The 21,048-nt window shown below is 47.9% G+C and overlaps 1 protein-coding gene across 2 annotated transcripts; it reads right to left on the bottom strand.

The window, feature by feature from the left end:
- Positions 1-300: 300 nt before the first annotated feature.
- On the bottom strand, positions 301-19,503 carry Slc6a19 (solute carrier family 6 member 19). 2 transcript variants are annotated; one of them, XM_052159873.1, is made up of 12 exons: positions 19,302-19,503; positions 11,846-11,986; positions 10,587-10,724; positions 8,434-8,615; positions 8,219-8,329; positions 7,770-7,882; positions 4,804-4,932; positions 4,503-4,659; positions 2,937-3,141; positions 2,660-2,819; positions 679-841; positions 301-504 (listed from the first exon to the last, which is right to left on the bottom strand). In XM_052159873.1, the coding sequence occupies exons 1-12, from the start codon at positions 19,501-19,503 to the stop codon at positions 301-303; spliced, it is 1,905 nt and encodes a 634-aa protein (XP_052015833.1). The 2 variants fall into 2 exon arrangements, with proteins under 2 accessions (XP_052015833.1, XP_052015834.1); XM_052159874.1 differs by lacking the exons at positions 11,846-11,986; positions 19,302-19,503 and adding an exon at positions 11,390-11,447.
- Between the last annotated feature and the right edge of the window lie 1,545 nt (positions 19,504-21,048).

The raw sequence follows: 21,048 nt of genomic DNA, 5'->3' as shown, positions 1-21,048 counted from the left end.
TCCTTGAAATATATACACAAACATATGATCATCATGTGTACATAAACTCACACGCACATATACACTTAGGTATACATGTGTTACATGTAATCTATATATACACATGTATAAGACTGGTATATACACATAAACATGTCTGTGTCCCCCACATGTTTGTGTAACACTTGTGTACACATCTGTGTGACATGAATACATGTATATGTACTCATACATTCACACATATTACAGACTACTTTCCCCATAGGTCCTGCATTTGTTTCCTCCACACACCATCTTCTGCCTTATGCAGACTAGACCCATTCAGTTCTTAAGGTCCCCGTTCACAGAGGCTGTGGACAGCGTATTGACCAGCCCATGTTGGTCACCAGACTTCTGGCAACTGTTTCTGATGAGCTTGTAGATGGCAAAGCAGGGGATGGTGAGGCAGGGTACTCCAGCCACAATGACCACAACGGCATACACCCAGTTGGGGTATGGAACCTTCTGAGATTTCGGGAACTCCTCCTGGTGAGAGAACCGCAGGTAACACATGTGGAAAAATGCCTGCCACCACCATGATGTCACCTTCTATTTCTCCCATTGGAGCCCTTCTACTGCCCTTTTGCCCCACTTCCTGCCTTTTTCCCTGACAGTTCTCCTTCCTCCCCGTCGAGCCCATCATATTGCCTGGGTACTCACATAGTTAGGGTCCCAGATGCTATACGTGAGCCTTTTGTTGACCTCAATCACAAAAAAGAAGAGGAAGATGACCAGCATGATCAGTGGACTGATCACTCTCCACGTGACTTGCCAGAAGATGTTGGGCTTATGGCCAATCATGAACTCGATGTCCTTGTTGAACCTGCAGCAGAGGCCAGAGGGCAGAGTCACTGGTAGGTCATGAAAGCCAAAGACTGGCAGACTTTCTATACCTATACAGTAGCTATCATCTTGGTGTGTTGTGCCTTAGCCTTCCCTTGATAAGGTTCTCTAATTTTGCAGGCAAAGATATGTCTGCACTCTTTGCAGACCCAGGTTGACACTGTCACCAGCTGCCATCTGACCATCTTGGAATCCCCACAGCACTGCTATGAATGCATATGAAGTCTCATATCCTCACCTACTTCCTGTCATGTGACAATGATAGCAGGGGGAATTAGACTTTGCTCCTTCCAACTCACACAAGATTCAGCTGCCCTTGTGTGAGCAACATCAACCTGAAGTTCAGTGATGCACGCCATTTACTGGCCTGCTCAAAGGCAACTCTGGCAGAACTTGTTCATCATAGGAATTTGTTGTGATCACAATGAGACGTACATAACTACTGGTGATTTGTCTGGGGCCCCAGCAGACTCTAGGGCTTAGATGCAGGCTTGGTGATAACCTTTAAGTAACTGGCATCAAGCCTATCACTAGTCATGTGGCTTCCTTTCTTCACATCTCTGGGCAATAACTTTCCCAGTGCTACTCACAGTGGTGTGGAATTCAGACCACTGTGCATGTGCTAGCTGCAGCCACTCCAGGAATCAGCTGATACATTCCTTATCGATGCCTCCTACATCACAAACGTCACAAAAACCTGTGCTCCTCAGCCTCCATGTTGCTTCCTCAGGCTTAGAGTCTCGTCCCCACTCATGCTGGTGTAACCTTGCCCATGTCCCCTGTGGCCTTTCACTTTTCAGAGACTTGATAAAGGTTTTCCAGAATAGGATCTCTAGCAAAGGGCTAACACCAATCCACTAGTTTTAGTGGATCTTCATAGATCATTTTACAGGGATCATGATACACCTTCTTTGGAAGATGTAGCTTCCTGGATTCCTGTCCAGCAACAGCAATGATGCCTTGAGATGGTGGGTCAAACTGACAGTTGGAGGTAACCCTTAATGGTAGTTCTCTATGCGTTTCTGTGCTTGAGTTCTAGAAAGCTGCTGAGGCCCCCCTTCCCTCTAGAAGAGCCTATGCCCAAGTCCAGAAGTACTTCTGATGTAGATAGCTGCCAAGTGGATGAAGGGCATTGAGTTCCATCTTGCCTCAGGATGTGTGATGTCCATGTCCTACAAAGCCCAAGTCCTGCCACCTTGCATGCCTCCCCTCCCCCTCCTCACTTCCTACCTTCTCCCTGCTTTTGTTCTAGACCCAGTGCTGCTTCTGGGCCTCCAGACTGAAGATCATGTATATATATGTGTGTGTGTGTGTGTGTGTGTGTGTGTGTGTATGTATGTGTATGTATATGATGTGTATGTGTATATGATATGTATATAGTTTGTGTAATGAAGTGTGTTTGAATTTTCACTTGTATTTTCTTTCTCTGGCACCCAAAGTTACTACATATCAGTTTCTAGTACACCTGCAAATTCCTATTCTTGGACAGGTAGCAGGGGGCCAATGGGAGTATATGTACTGTTTAGATCATGTCTAATAAGAAAGGAGGCACCACTTCAGCAAGGCCAACCCTTCATCCTCTGACCTCTCTTTACCTCTTGGACCAAGTCCCAGGACTAAGCCAATGCCAGCCCACTCCTACAAAGGATGTCTGCACTCTCTTGCACAATAGTGAAAGTTTTGTGCCATGGCATTCCTACTTCACTGATGCCTACTTGGCTGGCTCAGTTTATCAGAGATTCTGTGACTCAGCTTTTCTGATAAAGATGGCATGTTCCCACAGAGCTACCCCTCTTACCTGTCAACTCCATACACGTAGACGACGGAAAACATCTCACAAAAGGCGATGATTAGCAGAGGGATGGAGCCAGCATAGCTGTCCAGGAGGGAGAGCCAGTACTGGCCAGAATTCAGTGTGAAAATGAAGGCGATGAGATAGGTCCCCAAACAGATGAGGCCTGTGGCCAGACAGGGAGCAGAGTTGTGGCTACAAGGCTGCTCAACCCAGAGCTACACCCACCATTGTCATGAGGAGCACAAGTCTGTCTCCCTTAGATGGCAAGCTTCATACATACCTGTCATCAGTTCTTTGGGCCACTTCTTAGGGGTGATATTGAGGTCCTGAAGGGGTACCACTACACCCTCCATGTTTCCAAACATGGAGGAGAGGCCCAGGCAGAAGAGCATGATAAAGAAGAGCACCGACCACAATGGGGACACTGGCATCTTTGTGATGGCTTCAGTGAAGACAATGAAGGCCAGGCCTGTGCCCTCCACACCCTGTACACAACATAAGATCATCTCAGCTTTCTGTTGCTTTCCTCCATCTTGAGTCAGCTATTGCTGTTGCGCTTAGCTGTTTCCCCAGAGACTAAAGGTTAAGTCTCCATTTTAGCAATGGACACCATGCACTTTGGACGTAGGACTCTGAAGAATTCAGCTGAATATGATAGGAAAGCCTCCTCCCCAAGGACCAACTTTCATAGTACTGAAGGTATTGAGCAAGCTGCCAAGGGAGGAAAGCAAAACAATAGTCCTCCTCAGCTGTGAACTATAACAATGATCCCTGAAAATTCAGCAGTGACTTTCGTATCTTGGCATAAACCAACAGCTGTTTAACTGAACCTAAGGCCCACTCAAAAAGACCAAAATTTTGCTTGGCACTGGAACAAGCCAACTCCCTGGAATGTTGAGGTCATTGATCCAAAAGAAGAATTTGAGCTACTTTAATAAACCAGCATAATCCCTAACTGCATGCTGTGTCTCTATCCTTATACCCACAGATAAGTGTAGTCTTCACCCCTCATTGAAACTTCTCTTTGAATCAGCTAGAGACTATTAACAGAAAATGACAATCGGCCAAAATGTAGAAAACAACAGATCTTGGCATGCCCATTCTCAATGGATGTATCTATAAAACAAGTCTGTACCCAAGGTCCAGGGAACATTATGAAGGAGGGGACAGAAAGATTGTAAGAGGTCAAGGATCAAGTAAACAGTGTGGTATCATGTTTTTTTATGACAAGGAAGCAACACACATAACACCTCAAATTCATAACACTTGCCTAAACAAGACCTGAACGGGAATAACAGCAGCAGACGTGATAATGAAGTGGTGGAGACTATAAATCTTACTGAGGGGAGGGGGAAAGGAGGAAGGCACCCCTATACAAAGAACTACAGGCAACTAGGGAATGCTGAGAACAGGAGAATAGCATTCCCAAATAAAAGTCCTATCCACTGGTTATCCACTACCAAATGATTAACCCTGAAACAATATACATGCAAGCCATGGTAAATGGACTCAGCAGGCTGTGTTCATATAGCTAGGCATATGTGCATATATACAGCAGTAACAATCATAGAAAAAGAGGCAATGGATCTGAGGATGGAGGGGGAGCAGGGGAGGAGAAGGGGGTGTTTTGTTTAATTGATTTGAGATGCTGGAGGAATCAAGAGGGGAGAGTCATGATGGGTGAACAGTGGCTCCTTCTTTCTGTCTGGTTTTTAACTCCTGCCACTTTTGGAGGGCAAGATGCTGACTACACAAAGCCTCTCTGTATGACTCGAAAAGACCAAAAGAGGATGTTCTCCCCCTCCCACACATGAGGCCTCTGTAGCATGGAGATTGATGCACCTACCTCAGAAAGGAAGGTGTTAATGTCACAGGTCTGAAACTTCAGCTGTGCATAAGCCTCGTGATAGGTGGCATTGTACCACTGTTGATAGGCCTCAAAGTTCTCTGAAGTCACATTGCCCTCAGGCAGGTCGAATGCATTGATGAGGGTCAGGATGTTCCTAGAAGGGATTAAAAGGGCTGCTGTGTGTCCTAGGCAGGAGCTGCTCAAAGGCTGAACTGGCAAGGGTTGGTAGGGCAAAGAGGAGAGGGGTCTATGTGCATGCCCTCTGAACACAGCCCCAAATGCTAGGGTGGCAACTCACGTATTGACACAGTCATCAAAGCGCTCAGTGGCTCGGAAACCAATGATGGAGTAGACCACGGTGGCCGCATACACAGATGTGAAGCCATTGATGATGGACACGATCACAGAATCCATCTCACAATTATTGCTGAGGATGAGAGGAGTGTCACCCCAGGACAGCACAGCTGATTCACAAGGCCCATACCCCACCCCTACCTGCTGAAAGTCAGCATGCAGAATAGCAGGTCCAGTGTGTTCAGGTCTAAGGCTGGACTCCTGGGTGCTCATCAGTCAGCAAAAGGCTAATGTGATATAGGAGAACCCAGTACCTGCTAAGTGGCCACATGTGGCCACTGAGGACTCAGGGTGACCAGAGGGCTGTGTCCTGACCCTAAACCAAGCTGCTGTCTTCTTCACTGTGTTCCAAGCCTCCCAAACATTCACGGCACATGGAGGTGCTCCGAAAGCCCAGGTTGCCAAGAGTTGGAGATTCCTATGATCAAGTCTCACCTAAGGCCTCAGGCAAGCAGTCAGCCTCACAAAAGGGACAGGCCTAGACCTCACACTAAAAGATGCACAGGTCCTCATGGCCAAGAGAAAGAGGCTGTACCAGGTTCTCTACTGCTTGAAGTCTCTCTCCCAACCCAGGCTTCTCTAAAGATGAGGTTTATACTATTTACACCATAGGGTTTTGTTTATAAGAGCAATTTGGATTAGTATTTATAAAAAGCAATTCAGTTTATAGGCCCCCAGGCCTGGGAGAGCTGGTTGGGCTACCTGACTGAAGTAAAAAGATGGAAAAGAGATTCTAGAATTTTCCAGATGGCCCCTGGCCAGCCTGACTGGCATTTGAGGCAAGGTAGGACCATTCTGAGCATCTGCCCTTGCAATGTCTATCTATGCCCCTCAAAAGGATGGATGTTCAACCACAGCACAGAATGGAATGTTCTAGCGTCAGGTCCTAGATGTATTTCTGACCAGCTGAGAGACTCAGGTTTATGTAAAGAGGCAGCACAGATCTGCATGTTCCTGACTCTCAGGGACATGGAAGGTGTGGCCACAGATCAGGGGCTGGCCCAGCTCTTTAGCCCTTACTCACCTCAGCCCTCTGTGACCCCACACTGTGACTGCACACTGACCTCCTGATTGAAGCCTTTGAAATCCCATCTGGAGATGAAAAAGCTTGAACATACCCTAATCCCAGTCTTTGAACCCCAACTCCCAACACAGCTGTCATTGTGCTGTCCCATGCTGGGTCAAAAACAGAGTACACAACTATCAGAAAAGTGCATGTCACACTGCAGCACAGTGCTACCTGGAAGGAAGGGTACTCCCAAAACACAGATAATTACAAAAGTTGACAAGAAAGGGAAACTGAGGCCACCCTGCACAGCTGGAGGGAACTTGTAATCACACAGTGCCATGGAGAGCAGCATGTGGGTCCTCAAACAGCTGATCATGGAGTGGCATGATGACAGGTCTCCTCCAAGGTGTACCCTAGAACATGGCAACAGCACATGTGTGACAAGCACCATTCACAATTATAAAAACAGAAGCAGCCAAAGTCCCAGCATGTGGATGGACAAGCACATTTAGGCTGTCCTTACAGCAGGTGGTCAGCCAGCTAGCTACACCAGACTGTAGCACCAACACACTCTACATCAGGGAAGCATCGTGCCAGTGAGAAACCAGATGCCAAAGACTCCACACCTCCAGTTCTACCCACAGGAAATACTCGAGCAGACAAAGCAGAGACATGCTACCAGGGGACCTAGGAGTTCAGGAGTACTTGCCCATGAGAATGTTCTAGAACTAAATGGAGATAGTGTGGATATGCTACAGCCATTGGACTCATGTGAATGAATTCATGTAGCCTAGTGTGGATGAACTGCATAGAATACAAACTGTCTAAATAAAACTGTCATAAAAAATAATTCACCCACACCTCCACTTGGGCTCCACTTGCAGTGGCATTTCTAAGGTTGCTTTCTAGAACATTTTCCATGGCACCAGAACTGGTTTTCCAAAGCCTGAGACCCATCAGTTGGTGACTCAAAGACCATAGTGCAATAGAACACCTGCCCATCCTCCCAATTTCAACACGCTTTCTGAAGGGCCTGCACGCCCAGACCATAGGGGCCACAGACCATGCCCTCTAAGAACATTGTTCCTGTGTCACACCTATTGAAAACCACCCCTCCCAGAACAGACATGCTGATTGTCAGGCCCTGCCTCTGCTCCAGCCTTGTCTGCTGCCTCGGTCTCTCCATGGGGTTGCCTATCCTGAGCCCATGGAGCTCTGCTTGATCTACCAGAAGCCTCCATCCACTTCTTACCCAGCTCTCCCTTAGGTTTATCACCACAAACCACCAACTGATCCCACTGCTTTCTTCTGACCAACCCTGGTCACAGAGTACAGGTCTGCTTGCACCAATCCTGACTAGTGTTCCCTACACCTTTGTGGGAAACAATAAATATCACCTCTGAATGTTTGGGGGGGTTCTTCTTCACTTAGGGACTTTCCAGAAGATGTCAAGAAGGAATGCATGTCTAAAGCTGCCAGAGTCACAGCTTTCAAGATCTTTCCTGGGTCCAGGGTGGGTTTTGAGGGCACCAACATACCTGGGACCTGAAGTTATGAGGTAGACTGGGAACAATGTGGCCATCAAATTGGGAGTGGAGGAGGAAGCATACTAGACCAAGAAGCAGAGATTATCAAGGGATCCAGCAAGGGGAGATCCTCTCAAAGCTTGTGCCTTCTATTCCTAATAGCTTTTTGCTTAGGTAGGGCTGGTTGAGGGTAGCTGCAGAGTCACACTGACCAACATTGGTTCTGGGAGATGTGCTTTTGAAAACGCCCTCCTTCTTAACCATACAGCAGAGTTCTACATGGTCTGACAGGGAAACTAGACTCCAGAACCAATGTGCTCTTAGAGGGCCCACAGCTCTTATCCCTGAGGGCCTTCCCTTAACTTCCATACTCACTGCACAGAGTTGTAGCTGGAGAAGGAGATGAGACCCCCGAAGGCCAGTGAGAAGGAGTAGAAGACCTGAGCACCTGCATCCAGCCACGTGTTGGGGTTGCTCAGCTCCGTGATCTGTCATACAGGGACTCAGCTGTGACCACAGGAAGCAGGCCTCCCCCTCCACTGAGGAGGAAGCTATCTCCTTCCCCAGCAGTAGATGCCACTCTACACAGAGAAAAAAAGACAAGCCACCCAAGAGTTTCCATCCAGGATAAATGTGTTAAAGACCCATCCATAGGCTAACGCCTTGCCAGGCCTTTCTCAACCAGGACACTGGACTGAGCATCAGACAGTCAGTTGCCATAATATAGAAATGAGCTGGTCTTGAAGCCAAGAGAATCAAGCATAGACTTCTTCCTTGGGGTCTGAAGCCCTGAAGTAGTCAGCTGGTAAATGACAGAGACTCACATTGGGTGTGAAAAGGAAGACAATGCCATTGGTGGCACCCTTCAGAGTCAAGCCACGGATGAGAAAGATGGTCAGGACAACATAGGGCAGGGTGGAGGTGATGTACACAGCCTGTGAGGAATGAGATGGGGAAGACACAGTGTGAGATGGATGCAGAGGTCAGACAAGGAAAAAGGGTGAATTCGGGATGTAGCGTGCTCAGCTGTGTACTGTACCTTCCCAGTGGTCTCGATGCCACGGATAATACACACATACAGCACACTCCAGGCACACGTCAGGCAGAGCAGGATCCACCACTGGATGGAGCCCGAGTCACTGATGGAAGTGGAGATGTTGAGAGTCTCTCGGTACCAGAAGTAGTCCACGGAAGAGCTCTTGGCACACTCTTCCACGTAGCCTGCAGAACCAGAGCACACATCAAGGTATGGGTTAAAAGTGGAGACAAGCTATAAATAAGCCAGGGGAAATGGCAGAAACCTAGCTTCTGCCTCAGGCATTCACAACAGGAATGTTTGTGCACATGAATATAGCTTCACATATACACATGGGCATTTGTGAATGCACCTACACATCTGTATCCACCATGCACGCGTACATGCACACACTTATTTGTACATAAGTGCTCATCTATGTGAAGTCTGCTAAAAAATACTGTTGGGCTCTGATATGGACCCAAGACTCTGAGAACCAGCTCCTCCATGACTCCTGGAAGAAATTCACTATTACCCCTGAAAGAGCCTGCACATGGTCTTTGGGACTCTGTGGCCATTCCCATGATCACTGCAGTCCAACTCTGTGTTATCTTACCACCAAAGGTGTGATTATCTTAACACCTCTTCCTCAGAGAAACAACTGGGGCTGTCCTACCAGAAGAAATTAAGATCCTGGGGAGGACTTGTGTTTTGACCAAAATAGGTCCATCTTCATGGACTCCTAAGGGTTTGTGTGAGGCACTCAGAGTTACTCTGGTAGTCAGGACAGTGGTTACCAAACAGGCTCTCATGCTCCTCTGTAGCTATATGTATCTGTGAACCACACGTGTCCCATAGGTCATGGGCAAAAACATGTGCCTCTCTGTCTCCATAGGAGAAGGGTCTGAGAAGGGCAGTGTGGTCTCTTTGTGTAGAGATGCCAGGAACACAGTGGAGGGAACTAGAAAGTTTCCTACCAAGGATCTGAAATCTCTACTCTTGCTAGAGATGCTTGGTGACCTGGGGCCACCTGCACACGTCTCCTGGCTCATCTACTGATGGAATCAGCCATGTGACCAGTATGACATAGGAAATCATCTTGTGGATTTCTGAATTTGAGGCCAGCCTGATCTGCAGAGTGAGTTCCAGGACAGCCAGGGCTATACAGAGAAACCCTGTCTCGAAAAAACCAACCCCCCAAAAACAAAACAACAACAACAACAAAAAAAAACCAAAAGAAAAAGAAAAAGAAAAAAAGAAAGAAATCACCTTATTTAAGGCTTTCTTCTTGGACTATGGATTTCTATTTTGTTTTGTAGTGAGAGGGTCTGTAGCAATCCTTTTACCTCAGTTTCCCAAATGTTGAGGTAGTAGGTATACCTGTGGATTCTCTCTCTCTCTCTCTCTCTCTCTCTCTCTCTCTCTCTCTCTCTCTCTCTCTCTTTCCTCTCCTCTCCTCTCCTCTCCTCTCCTCTCCTCTCCTCTCCCCTCCCCTCCTCTCCTTCCCTCCATCCCTAGCTCCTTCTCTCTATTTCCCCACCCCTCTGCCTTTGTGTGTGTGTGTGTGTGTGTGTGTACATATGCATGTGCCTATGTCTGCATCTGTGTATATATGTGTACATGGAGTATACATTAATGTGTGTACAGGTTCAGGTGTGTAAAATTTCATGTGTGGAAGTCAGAGATCAATTTTGAGTATCACTCCTCAGGAGCTGTTCATATTTTTTTTGAAATGAAGTTTCTCAATGGAACCTAGATTCATTAATTACACTTGGCTGAATAGCCAACAGAAATCCTCCTGTTTCTGTCTTCCCAGCTCACTGGTATTACATGCAACACATGCTTGGCTTTTTGTGTGGGCACTGGGGGTTGAACTTAGGTCTTCATGCTTCTATAATAAATACTTTAAACTGAGTATGCTACCTCCCTAGCCCATAAGACATGAATTTTTAAATGTTATATGCTTTAAAAAATGCTCTAGTTTTTGGCTAACTCTGGACTCTAAGAATCTAACACTTAGAAAATGAGAAGGCCATCTGGTCACAAGGTATGACCATCTCTTTAAGAAGTTGCCAGCAACCATTTCTTCCACTCTACTACAAGCTATATCATGTCAGACAGACAGAGGTGGGGTGGGAGTAGCATCTGCATTCCGCTGTGTAGGGCCAGTAGCTCACCTGTCTGATTCTGGTTGAGTGGACATTCACTCCATGGCAGAGGTTCCTGAAAGGAGTTGAAGAAATACCACATGACCCAGGCGATGATGGTGTTGTAGTACAGGCCCACCATGAAGGACACGAACATGGAGGCGATGCCTGCGGGGAGGGATGGCACTGTGCAAGGCATACTGGTATCTCTAGCAGGTGAGTGCAGGGTGTCCCACCCCAGGGAGATGGTAGGACACTGGCAGATGCCTGCTCCCCAACCTGAAGAGCAGATACAGCCTGAACCTAACAGTGTGTTACCATTATATGAACACCTGATTCTCCCAGAGTGAGCTCAAGTCCCCAGCCCTCTACACCCTCACCTGCTCCACCTAAGGCCCCAAAAGATTTATCCAGGCAAGTGGTACCAGAGCCCTTGCAAAGAGCCTTTTTGACAATGTCAGTGACTCTACCTCAGGGAGTCCTACTTGGTAAGTCCAAGCCAAAGACAGGTGGAAAGATTCAGGAAAATCTCTGTGAAGAAGTAGTGAGAGGCAAGCAGAGATGGCAGTAGGCAATGGATCAGTATTGTGCTTTTGTGTTGTAAAACTAAAAAAAACCAAATGTGTCTGAAAAGAAAGAGAATGGAGGGAAAGTTGAGATCTAGAGAGTTGGGGGAAGGAAGGAGCAAGAGCAGGGAGGGCTCGAGGTCAGGGAGAGGCCACTGTGTGGGCTTTGGGCCATCCAGCATTGGGCTTCTGGGATAAACATATCTGAACTCTCTGTCCATGGACCCTGACCTTCTCTTCCCTGGCTGGAGAGTCCACGGCACTTACTTGCATTCTGAGCTCTCAGTGAGCCATGTCCTCTTAGTGAGGCTGGAGGTTGGACCATCTCCAAGTTAGAGTTTGTAAATGAGTGACCACACCTAGGCTGGTGGCAGCACTAGGCCTCCTAGCTGAGTGTGTAGGAGTGGTCAGAGCAGGCAACCTGCAGCTCCCCCTTCTGGCCCTGGAATCTTTGCTCTGGGAAGGTGGCACCAGGTGCTCTCCCCCAGCATCTAGATCTTCTTGTGCCCAGGGCTGTGGGTACTCGGGCGACCTCTGCTGGCCTGTCTGTTCCCTACTGGCCATGAGCCTGGCCTAGATGCTGTAACCCACACTCCCATGGATTCTAAGGAAAGGTTGCAGAGGGCTGCTGGAAGAACATGAGCCTGGGACTGATTGGGAAAGCTAAGGAGGAACTAGACCAGCCCTGTAAAGCCTAGGCCAGCTGGGAGCGTTGACACACACCTACACCCTTCAGAGCAGGGTGGATGGAGCTCCACACGCCCACGCTGCCCTTGCGTAGCCTCTGTCCGATGGCAAACTCCAGGTGCAGCAAGGGAATGCCCTCCAGCACCAGGAGGATGAGGAATGGGATCATGAAGGCCCCTGGATGGGAAGAAGCAAGACATGTCATTACAATCCAGGACACCACCTCCTGGGGACAGGTACTTTAAAACCTTTGTTCTAATGATTAGATGCCACCAATGCCCCGGTGGCACTTTAGCAGAGCTGATATGCAGTTGTAAACCATGTGAGTGAGGCCACAGCAAACTTCACGGCCTGGAAGTATCCCTCAGCAGGCAGACAGTCTCCATCATCCCATGTAAACACTCCCTGCTGACTTGAAGGAAACTGCCATCAAACAAAGCATGTGACAGTGCCACCAATCATCGACAGTAAAGAAACCAGGGGGAGCCTCCTGGCTGGCTCCAGCCCCAACACTGACCAGAGCCTTGTGTGCAGAAGGACAGAGCACAAATTCTGAGAATAGCTGTGGTGAGGACAGTTTGTCACTGCACAGCCAACTAATGCTAGATCTGCTGTCAGACTGTCTTCACCACTGATGCTGGGCAACTTGGAGAGGAGGCAACCACCCTTTGGTTTAGAGTAGCTCCATTTGCTGGTATATATTCTTTACTTAAAAGTGTAATAAGTACAACAATGGTCTCAAATAACTGGCCACATTGTCCTCATCTGTGCAAACTCCTTTGTACTATAGACCTAACAAACCTTAACACTAGGAAGTGTGACTCTCATGTGATTTAGGAAAGCAATCTTCAATGGTGTCCTGTATATTAATTATAATTCTATAAGAGATACATTAATGAAAAATTTAAATAATGTATATGAAATAACAATATTGGAACTAGAGAGATGGCTCAAAGGATGCTGAGCACTTGCTCTTACAAGTTATTTCGGTTTCTATCACCTGAGTGGTGGTTCACAATCATCTATAACTCCAGTTACAGGAGGTCTAACCATTTTTTTCTGACCTCCATGAGAACTAGGAATGCACATAATACAAATACATATTTGAAGGCAAAATGCTCATAAACATATAATAACTAAATAAATCTTAAAAAGAAAAATGCTGAGCATGGTGGCACAAGCCTTTAATCTTAATAGGACCTCTATAAGTTCTAGGCTAGCCTGGTCTACATAGCAAGTTCCAGGACAGCCAGGTATATATTGAGAAACATACTTCAAATAGAAAGAAAGAAAGAGAGAGAGAGAGAGAGAGAGAGAGAGAGAGAGAGAGAGAGAGAGAGAGAAAGAAAGAAAGAAAGAAAGAAAGAAAGAAAGAAAGAAAGAAGCATGAGGGGGAAGGAGCAAGGGAGGGAGGGGGAGGGAAGAAGGGAGGGAAGGAGGGGAGAGAGAGAGAGAGAGAAAGAGAGAGAGAGAGAGAGAGAGAGAGAGAGAGAGAGAGAGAGAGAGAGAGAATAAGAAAGGGCCAGGCAGTGGTGGCACAGTGCCTTTAATCCAGCACTTGGGAGGCAGAGGCAGGCAAATTTCTGAGTTCAAGGCCAGCCTGGCCTACAGAGTGAGTTCCAGGACAGCCAGGGCTATACAGAGAAACCCTGTCTTGAAAAAAACCAAAATAAAAAAAATAATAATAATAAGGAAGGAAGAAATGAAGAAAGAGAAGACAAGAGAGAGAAGGGGATAACACTATCAAAAGAGAACTTGTCAAATAGGAGAAAAGATTTGAAAACTACAAGTCTGTTGAAGTATTAAATTCTCAGAATATTTAGAGGACAAAACTCAAACAAAATCCAACTTAAGATGATCACAGACCCCCGAAAGATGTTGACCCAGAGAAATCACACAGTCTATTAACACATAAGAAGATATTTACATCGCTGAGCATGCACAAAACTCAAGTCCAAATTGTAAGTTACCACCTCATACCATGAGGATAGCTACAAAAGCAGGAAAAATTATAAGGTCAGGAGAGGTGGAGACTAAAACCATCTGTGCTGTTGGTGAGAAAACAGAATATAGTACGACCACCGTGGAAAACAGCCGTCATTTGTGGAGTGAAAGTAAACACAAAACAACCATGTTAGCCAGCAATTCCATTTGCAGGTCCCTGAGAGAATTGAAAGCAGAGTCTCAAGGAGGTGTTTGATACCTGTGTTCAGTTATTGAGTGGACAAACACACCACAACCTACCCCATATAGTAGGATTTCAACGGAGGGAGGAAAATGTATGGAAACCATAGAATGGAGGTTGCAGGGGCAGGAAGCAATGTGGGGTGGTGACAATGGGGACAGTTTCAGTTGGAGAGGATGAGCGTTCGAGGTGTGGACAGTGGTCTTACTGTACAACCTTATGAATGCACATAAGGCTGTTGAACAAGACATTTAAAAATGGCCAAGAGGTACATTTTACAATGTGTGTTGTCCCACACATGGAAGCTGAGAGCAGAAAACACATGAAGCCCTCTCTATACCTATAGTGGTGATCTTACCAATGTCAACTCCCTCTCCTCTGAGGGACATTTTGGCCTCAGATTTGGTGCATTAAGAATTAACTTTTGAAGTATTCTTCCCTGTAGGCATTTGGAAATAGCTGTAGCCCAGTGCTGGGGTAGAATTAGATAGAAGATGACCTATCTCAGAAGATACCTCCACAACAATGGGAAGACTAAAAGAGTAAGTACTTAGGAGCTATTTTATTTTATTTTATTCTATTTTATTGGGTTTTTGGATTTTGGTTTTTTAGAGATAGGGTTTCTCTGTATAGCCCTAGCTGTCCTGGAACTCACTCTGTAGACCAGGCTGGCCTCGAACTCAGAAATCCACCTGCCTCGTGCCTCCCAGAGTGCTGGGATTACAGGTGTGTGCCACCACTGCCCGACTAGGAGCTATTTTAAAATAAGGATAACCCTGTGCTGCCCGGTGGGAAGTACTGCTTCCTTGAAGGCAAGATTTCATCCCCACATGTGTCTTGTAGGAAAGCCAGCACCAGGCTACTGCCGACAGAAAGAGCTGGTGTGAGCTTTGGGGTGATCATAATGCTTAGGAGAATTTTCATGGGTGTTTACTCCTAACAGCATCACATTCCATCTTTTTAGAAACATAGGCAGAGAAGAGCTGCTACTGTTCCTATTGTTTCTATTGGAGGTCTCAGTCAGTGAAGCACAGTGAGGACAAAGCTCGAGCCAAAGGTGAGGCCTGAGAACCTAGAGAGCAACCTGGAATTGGGAGCACACAGGCCCAGCTTAGGCCTTAACTCTCTCCAACACTTAAGAGCCTCTGACATGAGGTAGAGAAGGACAAGTGGGGGAGGTAGATAAAAAGGTATAGAAACAAAGAGACTGGGTCAGACAGAGAAGCAAAAAAAGACAGAAAGAAACAAGGGAAGATGGAAAGAGAGATGAGAGACAGAGAGACATGGAGAATCAGAGACAGAGATGAGAGACGAGAACAAACAAAGTCAGACAGGAGAAGCAGACACAGAGGAGACAAAGGAATGGAAGAAGGAATAGAGAGATGTTCTGGCCAGGCGGTGGTGGCACACGCCTTTAATCCCAGCACTTGGGAGGCAGAGGCAGGCAGATTTCTGAGTTCGAGGCCAGCCTGGTCTACAAAGTGAGTTCCAGGACTGCCAGGGCTATACAGAGAAACCCTGTCTCAAGAGAGAGAGAGAGAGAGAGAGAGAGAGAGAGAGAGAGAGAGAGAGAGAGAGAGAGAGAGAGAGAGAGAGATGTTCTCATTTCTCTAAAGGTCCTTAGGTCCCTGGGGTGGCCAAGTATTTGAACCAAGGATGGTAGGCCAGGCCTTGTTTTCCCTTGCCCAATACGTAAGAGCCAGTCATGTAGGGGGGCATTAGCTGCTGACAATCTTGAGGTTCCTGCAGTGGTGCCCATATGGCATTCCTACCTCAGAGCGACAAACTTGGTCCAAGACCTGGGCTTCTGAGGAAGCTGACAGTGTGCCATCCCTAGATATGGTACTCATCTCTGAGCTGCTATTCCACATTTCCACAGGGTGTAGGGGCAGGAGAACAGGGTGCAGGTACTGGCCACTGGACTAATGTCCAAAGGTTCTCAGAGATAAGGTCTTTCATGCTGCCTGGAGTTCTCAGCATTTGCTGTTTACACAGAAGAGAAGCACTAGCAGAGATCACGGCAAAGTGGGGCTGAAGGGAAATGGAATGTGCAGCTTGAATAAGAACAGATCTGTCTTTGAATTATGGTTGGGAAAGTAGGAGTAAGGAGAGAGAAGAAGAGAAAGCAACAGAGGAGCCAAGAGACATAAAGCAAGTGCTTCAGGTGGAGAGGTCTATCCTATTCTCTTTCCAGCAAGGGTATGTGTTGCACACCCTTGCTTATTGTTGTACACAAGGTAACCAGGTCTAGACAGGGAGTAGTGGACTCACTGTGGGGCTGCATAAAGGATGCATGGAAAAGGTTAGGAACTTTCTGTGGGGGCCTACCTGATCCTTGAAGGAAGGCAGTAACTGGCCAAGCTCCCATGGCACCCACCTTAACCACAAGCACTGTTGTTGCCTGGACACAGAGGAAAGATGGGTTCCCAGTATCCTAAACTTGTAGCCATGCCCAGGAAAGATGCCTAATGTGAGTATGCTGTACCCATGCAGGCTCTTGAGTATCCTAGGTAGATATGGTAACTTCCGTGTGTGACAAAGTAGGACTAGGGGTCAGCTGAATGTCACTGCTGTTGGAGCTACCTTCAACCATAACGTTCTTTCCATTTCATGGATGAGAATACCAGAACCAGGATGACCTAAGAGGCTGATCCTGGACTACACTGTGTCTATATTACCTTTCCATACCATATACAGTCCTCAGGAAATGGGCTTGGAGCAAGCCCATCTCACGCAGGCTTACCATGAGAGTTGGTGACTGGCTTATATAGTTTTTGGTAGACAGTCTGAGTTTCCAAGAATAAAGCTACAGAGGAACCAGGACTGCCTGCTTCTCATGTCTGCTCAGCTTTACTGGTCCATGCTGTACTGGGAGTTTGTGTGACTGACAAACCCAAGAGCTATCAGGAGGCAGAATATCTAAGAGTCTTGGATACCCAGGAACACCACCCAGCTCCATTGCCCTTATCTATCAATACCTGCCATAATCTCTTGTCCCCTCTCCAAGAGTCCGTAGGGTGTCCTCATGCCTCTCCATCTATTTAAGTTTCCTCTGAAGACTAGATGAGGGAAGTAGCCTCACCTGCAGGCTTTCTCTGCCAGGATCCAGAGTCTCAGCCCAGAAAAATCTACCTTGTAATAGAACTGTTTGTAAGAAGTCATTAAATCAAGAAGCCAACCCTTACATTAGGGGGACCATCTCTGGGTCCTGCTCTCCTGATTTCACCTGACCCAAACACAAACTTCCCTTCCTTCTGGGTGACTAGCCTCTGTGGGGGTGGAGTGGCATGGATTGGGGTTTCAACACAGGCCAGAGAGACCCCAAAACACATGGCTCCTTCAAGAGGAGTTCTCCCCACTTTACCTAGCCTTTCCCTTTAAAAGCCAAGCCCAGGCCCTCTCAGAAAGTCAAGGCTCAGGACAGTGTGCCCAAGGGACCAAGGCTATGGCCAGAGCCCTCACGACCCTCTCCCTCCTGTCTTCTCAGAGTTGGCACAGAAGTCTGCAGTGCTGCCTGATCCACAGACCACTGCTCCACACACCTACAGGGACGGTGCCAAACCCCACAGTCCCCTGTGCATTGTTGGCTCAGAGTGGCTCATTGTGGGCCCAGCACCCCAGGCACAGCAGTGATCTCAGATGCTGGGAATCTCCATCAGATTCCCACTGAAACACAAACCAAAGACACAGTTCTTTTGTGAAAATCCTGAACAGTTGCTTGTGGGACTCAGACCCAGCCCTTCTCTCCTAGGTACAGGAGTGACCTGATATATCTGCACCTTGCCTTTTACCCTCCATCCATCTGACACCTCTACATCCCTACACAGATCTTCCACAGCAGGATAGTGCAGGAGAGCCTAAGGGTTCCCTGCCTGGGTGGAAGTGGGAAGAAGGCCAGAGTCTGTTTGCTGTGGGAGTGCCTACAACTTAATGAGGTCTCAGAAAGTAGAGGGGATCCAAGAATAGGAGGTTGGAAAGCCTTGGGCCAATTCTGTTGAAATCACCTGAGATCTAGGTGAGGTCACCTGGGCAGCAAAGCCTGGCATTGTCAGCTCTCTCACTTGCTTTAGAGCCTGGTCTAAGTGAAATGTACTGGCAGTATCATAAACAGCCGACCTACACATCTACCCAGCAACACAGTGGCCATTTCAGCTTAGCTGTGACAACCTCCCCTCACAATGCCAGTGTGTGACTGCACAAACTGGAAGTAAAGAAAGCTCCTGAGTCAGAGAATCCCGATTAAAAGGAGAATGTCTGGAACCTATACAGCCACACCTGTGGCACACCCGGAGCCCAGCAGAGCCAGTTTCTACAGCAGCCAGGCCTGCCCAGACCTCCACTGACAGCACCACATTAAGAAGGCAGAACCTAGGCTCAAGGTGAGGAGGCAAAGGCAGAAGCACCCCCAACACACACACACACATACCACACACACACACACATACCACACACACACACATACACACATACACAAGGCTGTTTGTGATGGTGTTTGCAAGTATGTGTGAGTGTTGTGTGAATGTGCATGTACAAGTGTGAGGGCTTTTGTGCATTTCCTAGTACAGCAGCTCTTGTGGGGTTAGGGATTAAAAAATGCTAGAGTACCAACTGGAAGAAGTTGTCTCTGTAATATGGGAGCATGTGAGGCAGCTATGCCTGTGACTTCTGTGCCCCAGCTGTGTCCTCCAGAGCCACCTGGATGTGTGCTGTGGAACACCTTTAGTGGAACAAGGGTCAGAGCCTAGGGCTCTCTGAAGAGGGAGTACAGCTGGGGAGACACAGGCCTCACTGGGAAAGCCAAGGTTCTCTTAAAGGCTACCACATAAGTTGAGGCTCGTGAGTCACTGAGTGCGGCAGCTCCTCTCCGCATATGCTAGTTCAGGGCCAGTCAGGAGTCCAACAAGACAGGCTTCGTCCACATCCTGTCCTCTGAGGACACTCTTGAGAACCCAACTTTCCCTCTTCCAACAGGATCATGTAGTACCCACCTTCAAAGTGGGCCCAGGTGCATGTTCTACTCCTAGGGAGGGACCTCGGGGAACTACCTGTACCATCCCCATCTCCAGGGGAGATTTTTCTGCAGCCCCACATAAACTACTTCATTCACATAAGCAAGAGTAGAGCACATCTCCTTCACCAACAACTTGAAACTATTACTCCACCTCTTCCTTCCCCACCTGTGACCCTCTTTGATGCTGAATCCTGGGGAGTGTACATCCCATGTCCTTGGTCCATGTTGTTTACTCCTGGGCTCCTGCTTTGGCTGCCACCCATACCTCACCCACTGACCAGGATCCCAGGTCCTACCTCCTCCATGGCTCTGGCATAGGTAGGGGAAGCGCCACACGTTGCCCAGCCCCACACAAAAGCCCACACAGGTGAGCATGTACTGGGCCTTGTTGTCCCATTTGGGCCTGGAGCTGGACTCTTCCTTTTCAATGACCTCTAATTCATCCAGAGATGGAATCCGGTCCTCTAGGCCAGGGTTGGGCAGCACAAGCCTCACCATGGTGGTCGCTGGGCTGAGCCTGGCACACTCAGGCAGTTCGGCAGCCAAAGGGCAAGTGGTTGTGTCCAGGAGATCCAGCTCTTTATAGAGAACCTTTGGCACCTCACCCCAAGCACCTGGCCTGAAAGGAGGCGTCAGCAGATCCTCAGGGCGCGTCCTGCAGTACTGTTAATGCCTTATCTGCAGAGGCACCCAGCCTAACCAGCTAAGCCACCCCCTCCATTCGCTGACAGGAGGTCCTGCTGAAGGCCTGGACACCCCCCCCCTGCACAAACCAAGACATAGGCCAGGGTTGGCTGTGAAGGGGGACAGTGTCAGACCACTCCCTAGGAAAGAGGGAGGTACCTCCAGCAAATAGATCAAATAGATGGTGTCTGTTGATGTCCTGTGTAGACCAACTTGTTACTGGTTCTCCCCAGACTATTGGAGCTCCCAGAAATGTGTTTCACCTATAGGAAACTGAGCAGGGGGTTGCCCACCGAATCATTATTCCTGAAGATGGCTGAAGCCCTGTTCCCTAATTGCTGCTCACAGGAAATGCCACAGTATGGCTTGGGATCTCTGGGCACAGCTCTGTGTTCTAGGTGTCCCTCAGAGGACCTCTGGCTCTCCCGAGCTTCTAGCACCCTACAGTATTTGTTCTTCCAGGGAGCACTTAAGGATGAGGAAAGTGCCTGTGCTGATGCCAGGCAGCTACGATAATAAAGTCCTACCATTGGCAGAGTGACCAGATAGGAGATACAGAGAAGCCAGCATGACATCAGGGATGGCCACTAGTGGCCAGAAAAGGCTGAGGGTAAATGGCCATACTCAGCCTTTGAAGCCAGAAGGCCAAGAAAAGGCTCCCAAGAGTTATGTCTAAACCAACAACAGAAACAGAGACAGTGTTCATTTCATGTAAACATTACAGGGTACAACTTAGGTGGGGCATGCCCTCTGTTCTGAGCCCTTCCCCTCTGCCTCTCCTGCCTACACCATGACTCCCCACCCCTGGGAACTATCCTGAGCTTCTTGAGGGCAAAGGATGTTACCCTATGCACCTTCTCAAATTCCCCTCCCACCTACCTTGGTCCAGCCTCAAGGGTCAACTCTCCAGGGGGCCCTTCCTGGACTCTACTGACCCAGCCTCCCCCACATCATGTCCTTGGCACACGTGACCTTCCTAGAATTCACAGGACTTTTAGTGTTCTGTTGTCTTTTTCCTTTTCCTTTTCCTTGTCCTCTCTTTTTTAAATGATGATAGGATTTTTAAAGTCTGTCTCAAAACGCCACTAGATGATAATGCCCCGAAGCCCAGCTTTATTCATTTCCCCTACATTAGTTCCTCCTGATATCCCTGAATAGCAGAGATGAAAGGGGGCATCACTCAGGACAGAGCAATTGCAGGGGCCTGACCTTTGACCAAACACACTGGGAAACTAATAGGGTGGAGGCGAGACGAAGTTTACCTTCAAAATTCCCTGCTTACAGAATGTGAAAGAGAAGGTGAAGAAAGACCCAGAAAGACAAAGACAGAGAGGAGGAGACACAATGCTAGAGACAGGG

Source organism: Apodemus sylvaticus, chromosome 16 (genome assembly GCF_947179515.1).
Source record: "Apodemus sylvaticus chromosome 16, mApoSyl1.1, whole genome shotgun sequence".
Taxonomy (NCBI): Eukaryota; Metazoa; Chordata; class Mammalia; order Rodentia; family Muridae; genus Apodemus; species Apodemus sylvaticus.
The sequence above is the reverse complement of the archived record's forward strand: the minus strand, read 5'-3'. Positions and strand labels throughout refer to the sequence as shown.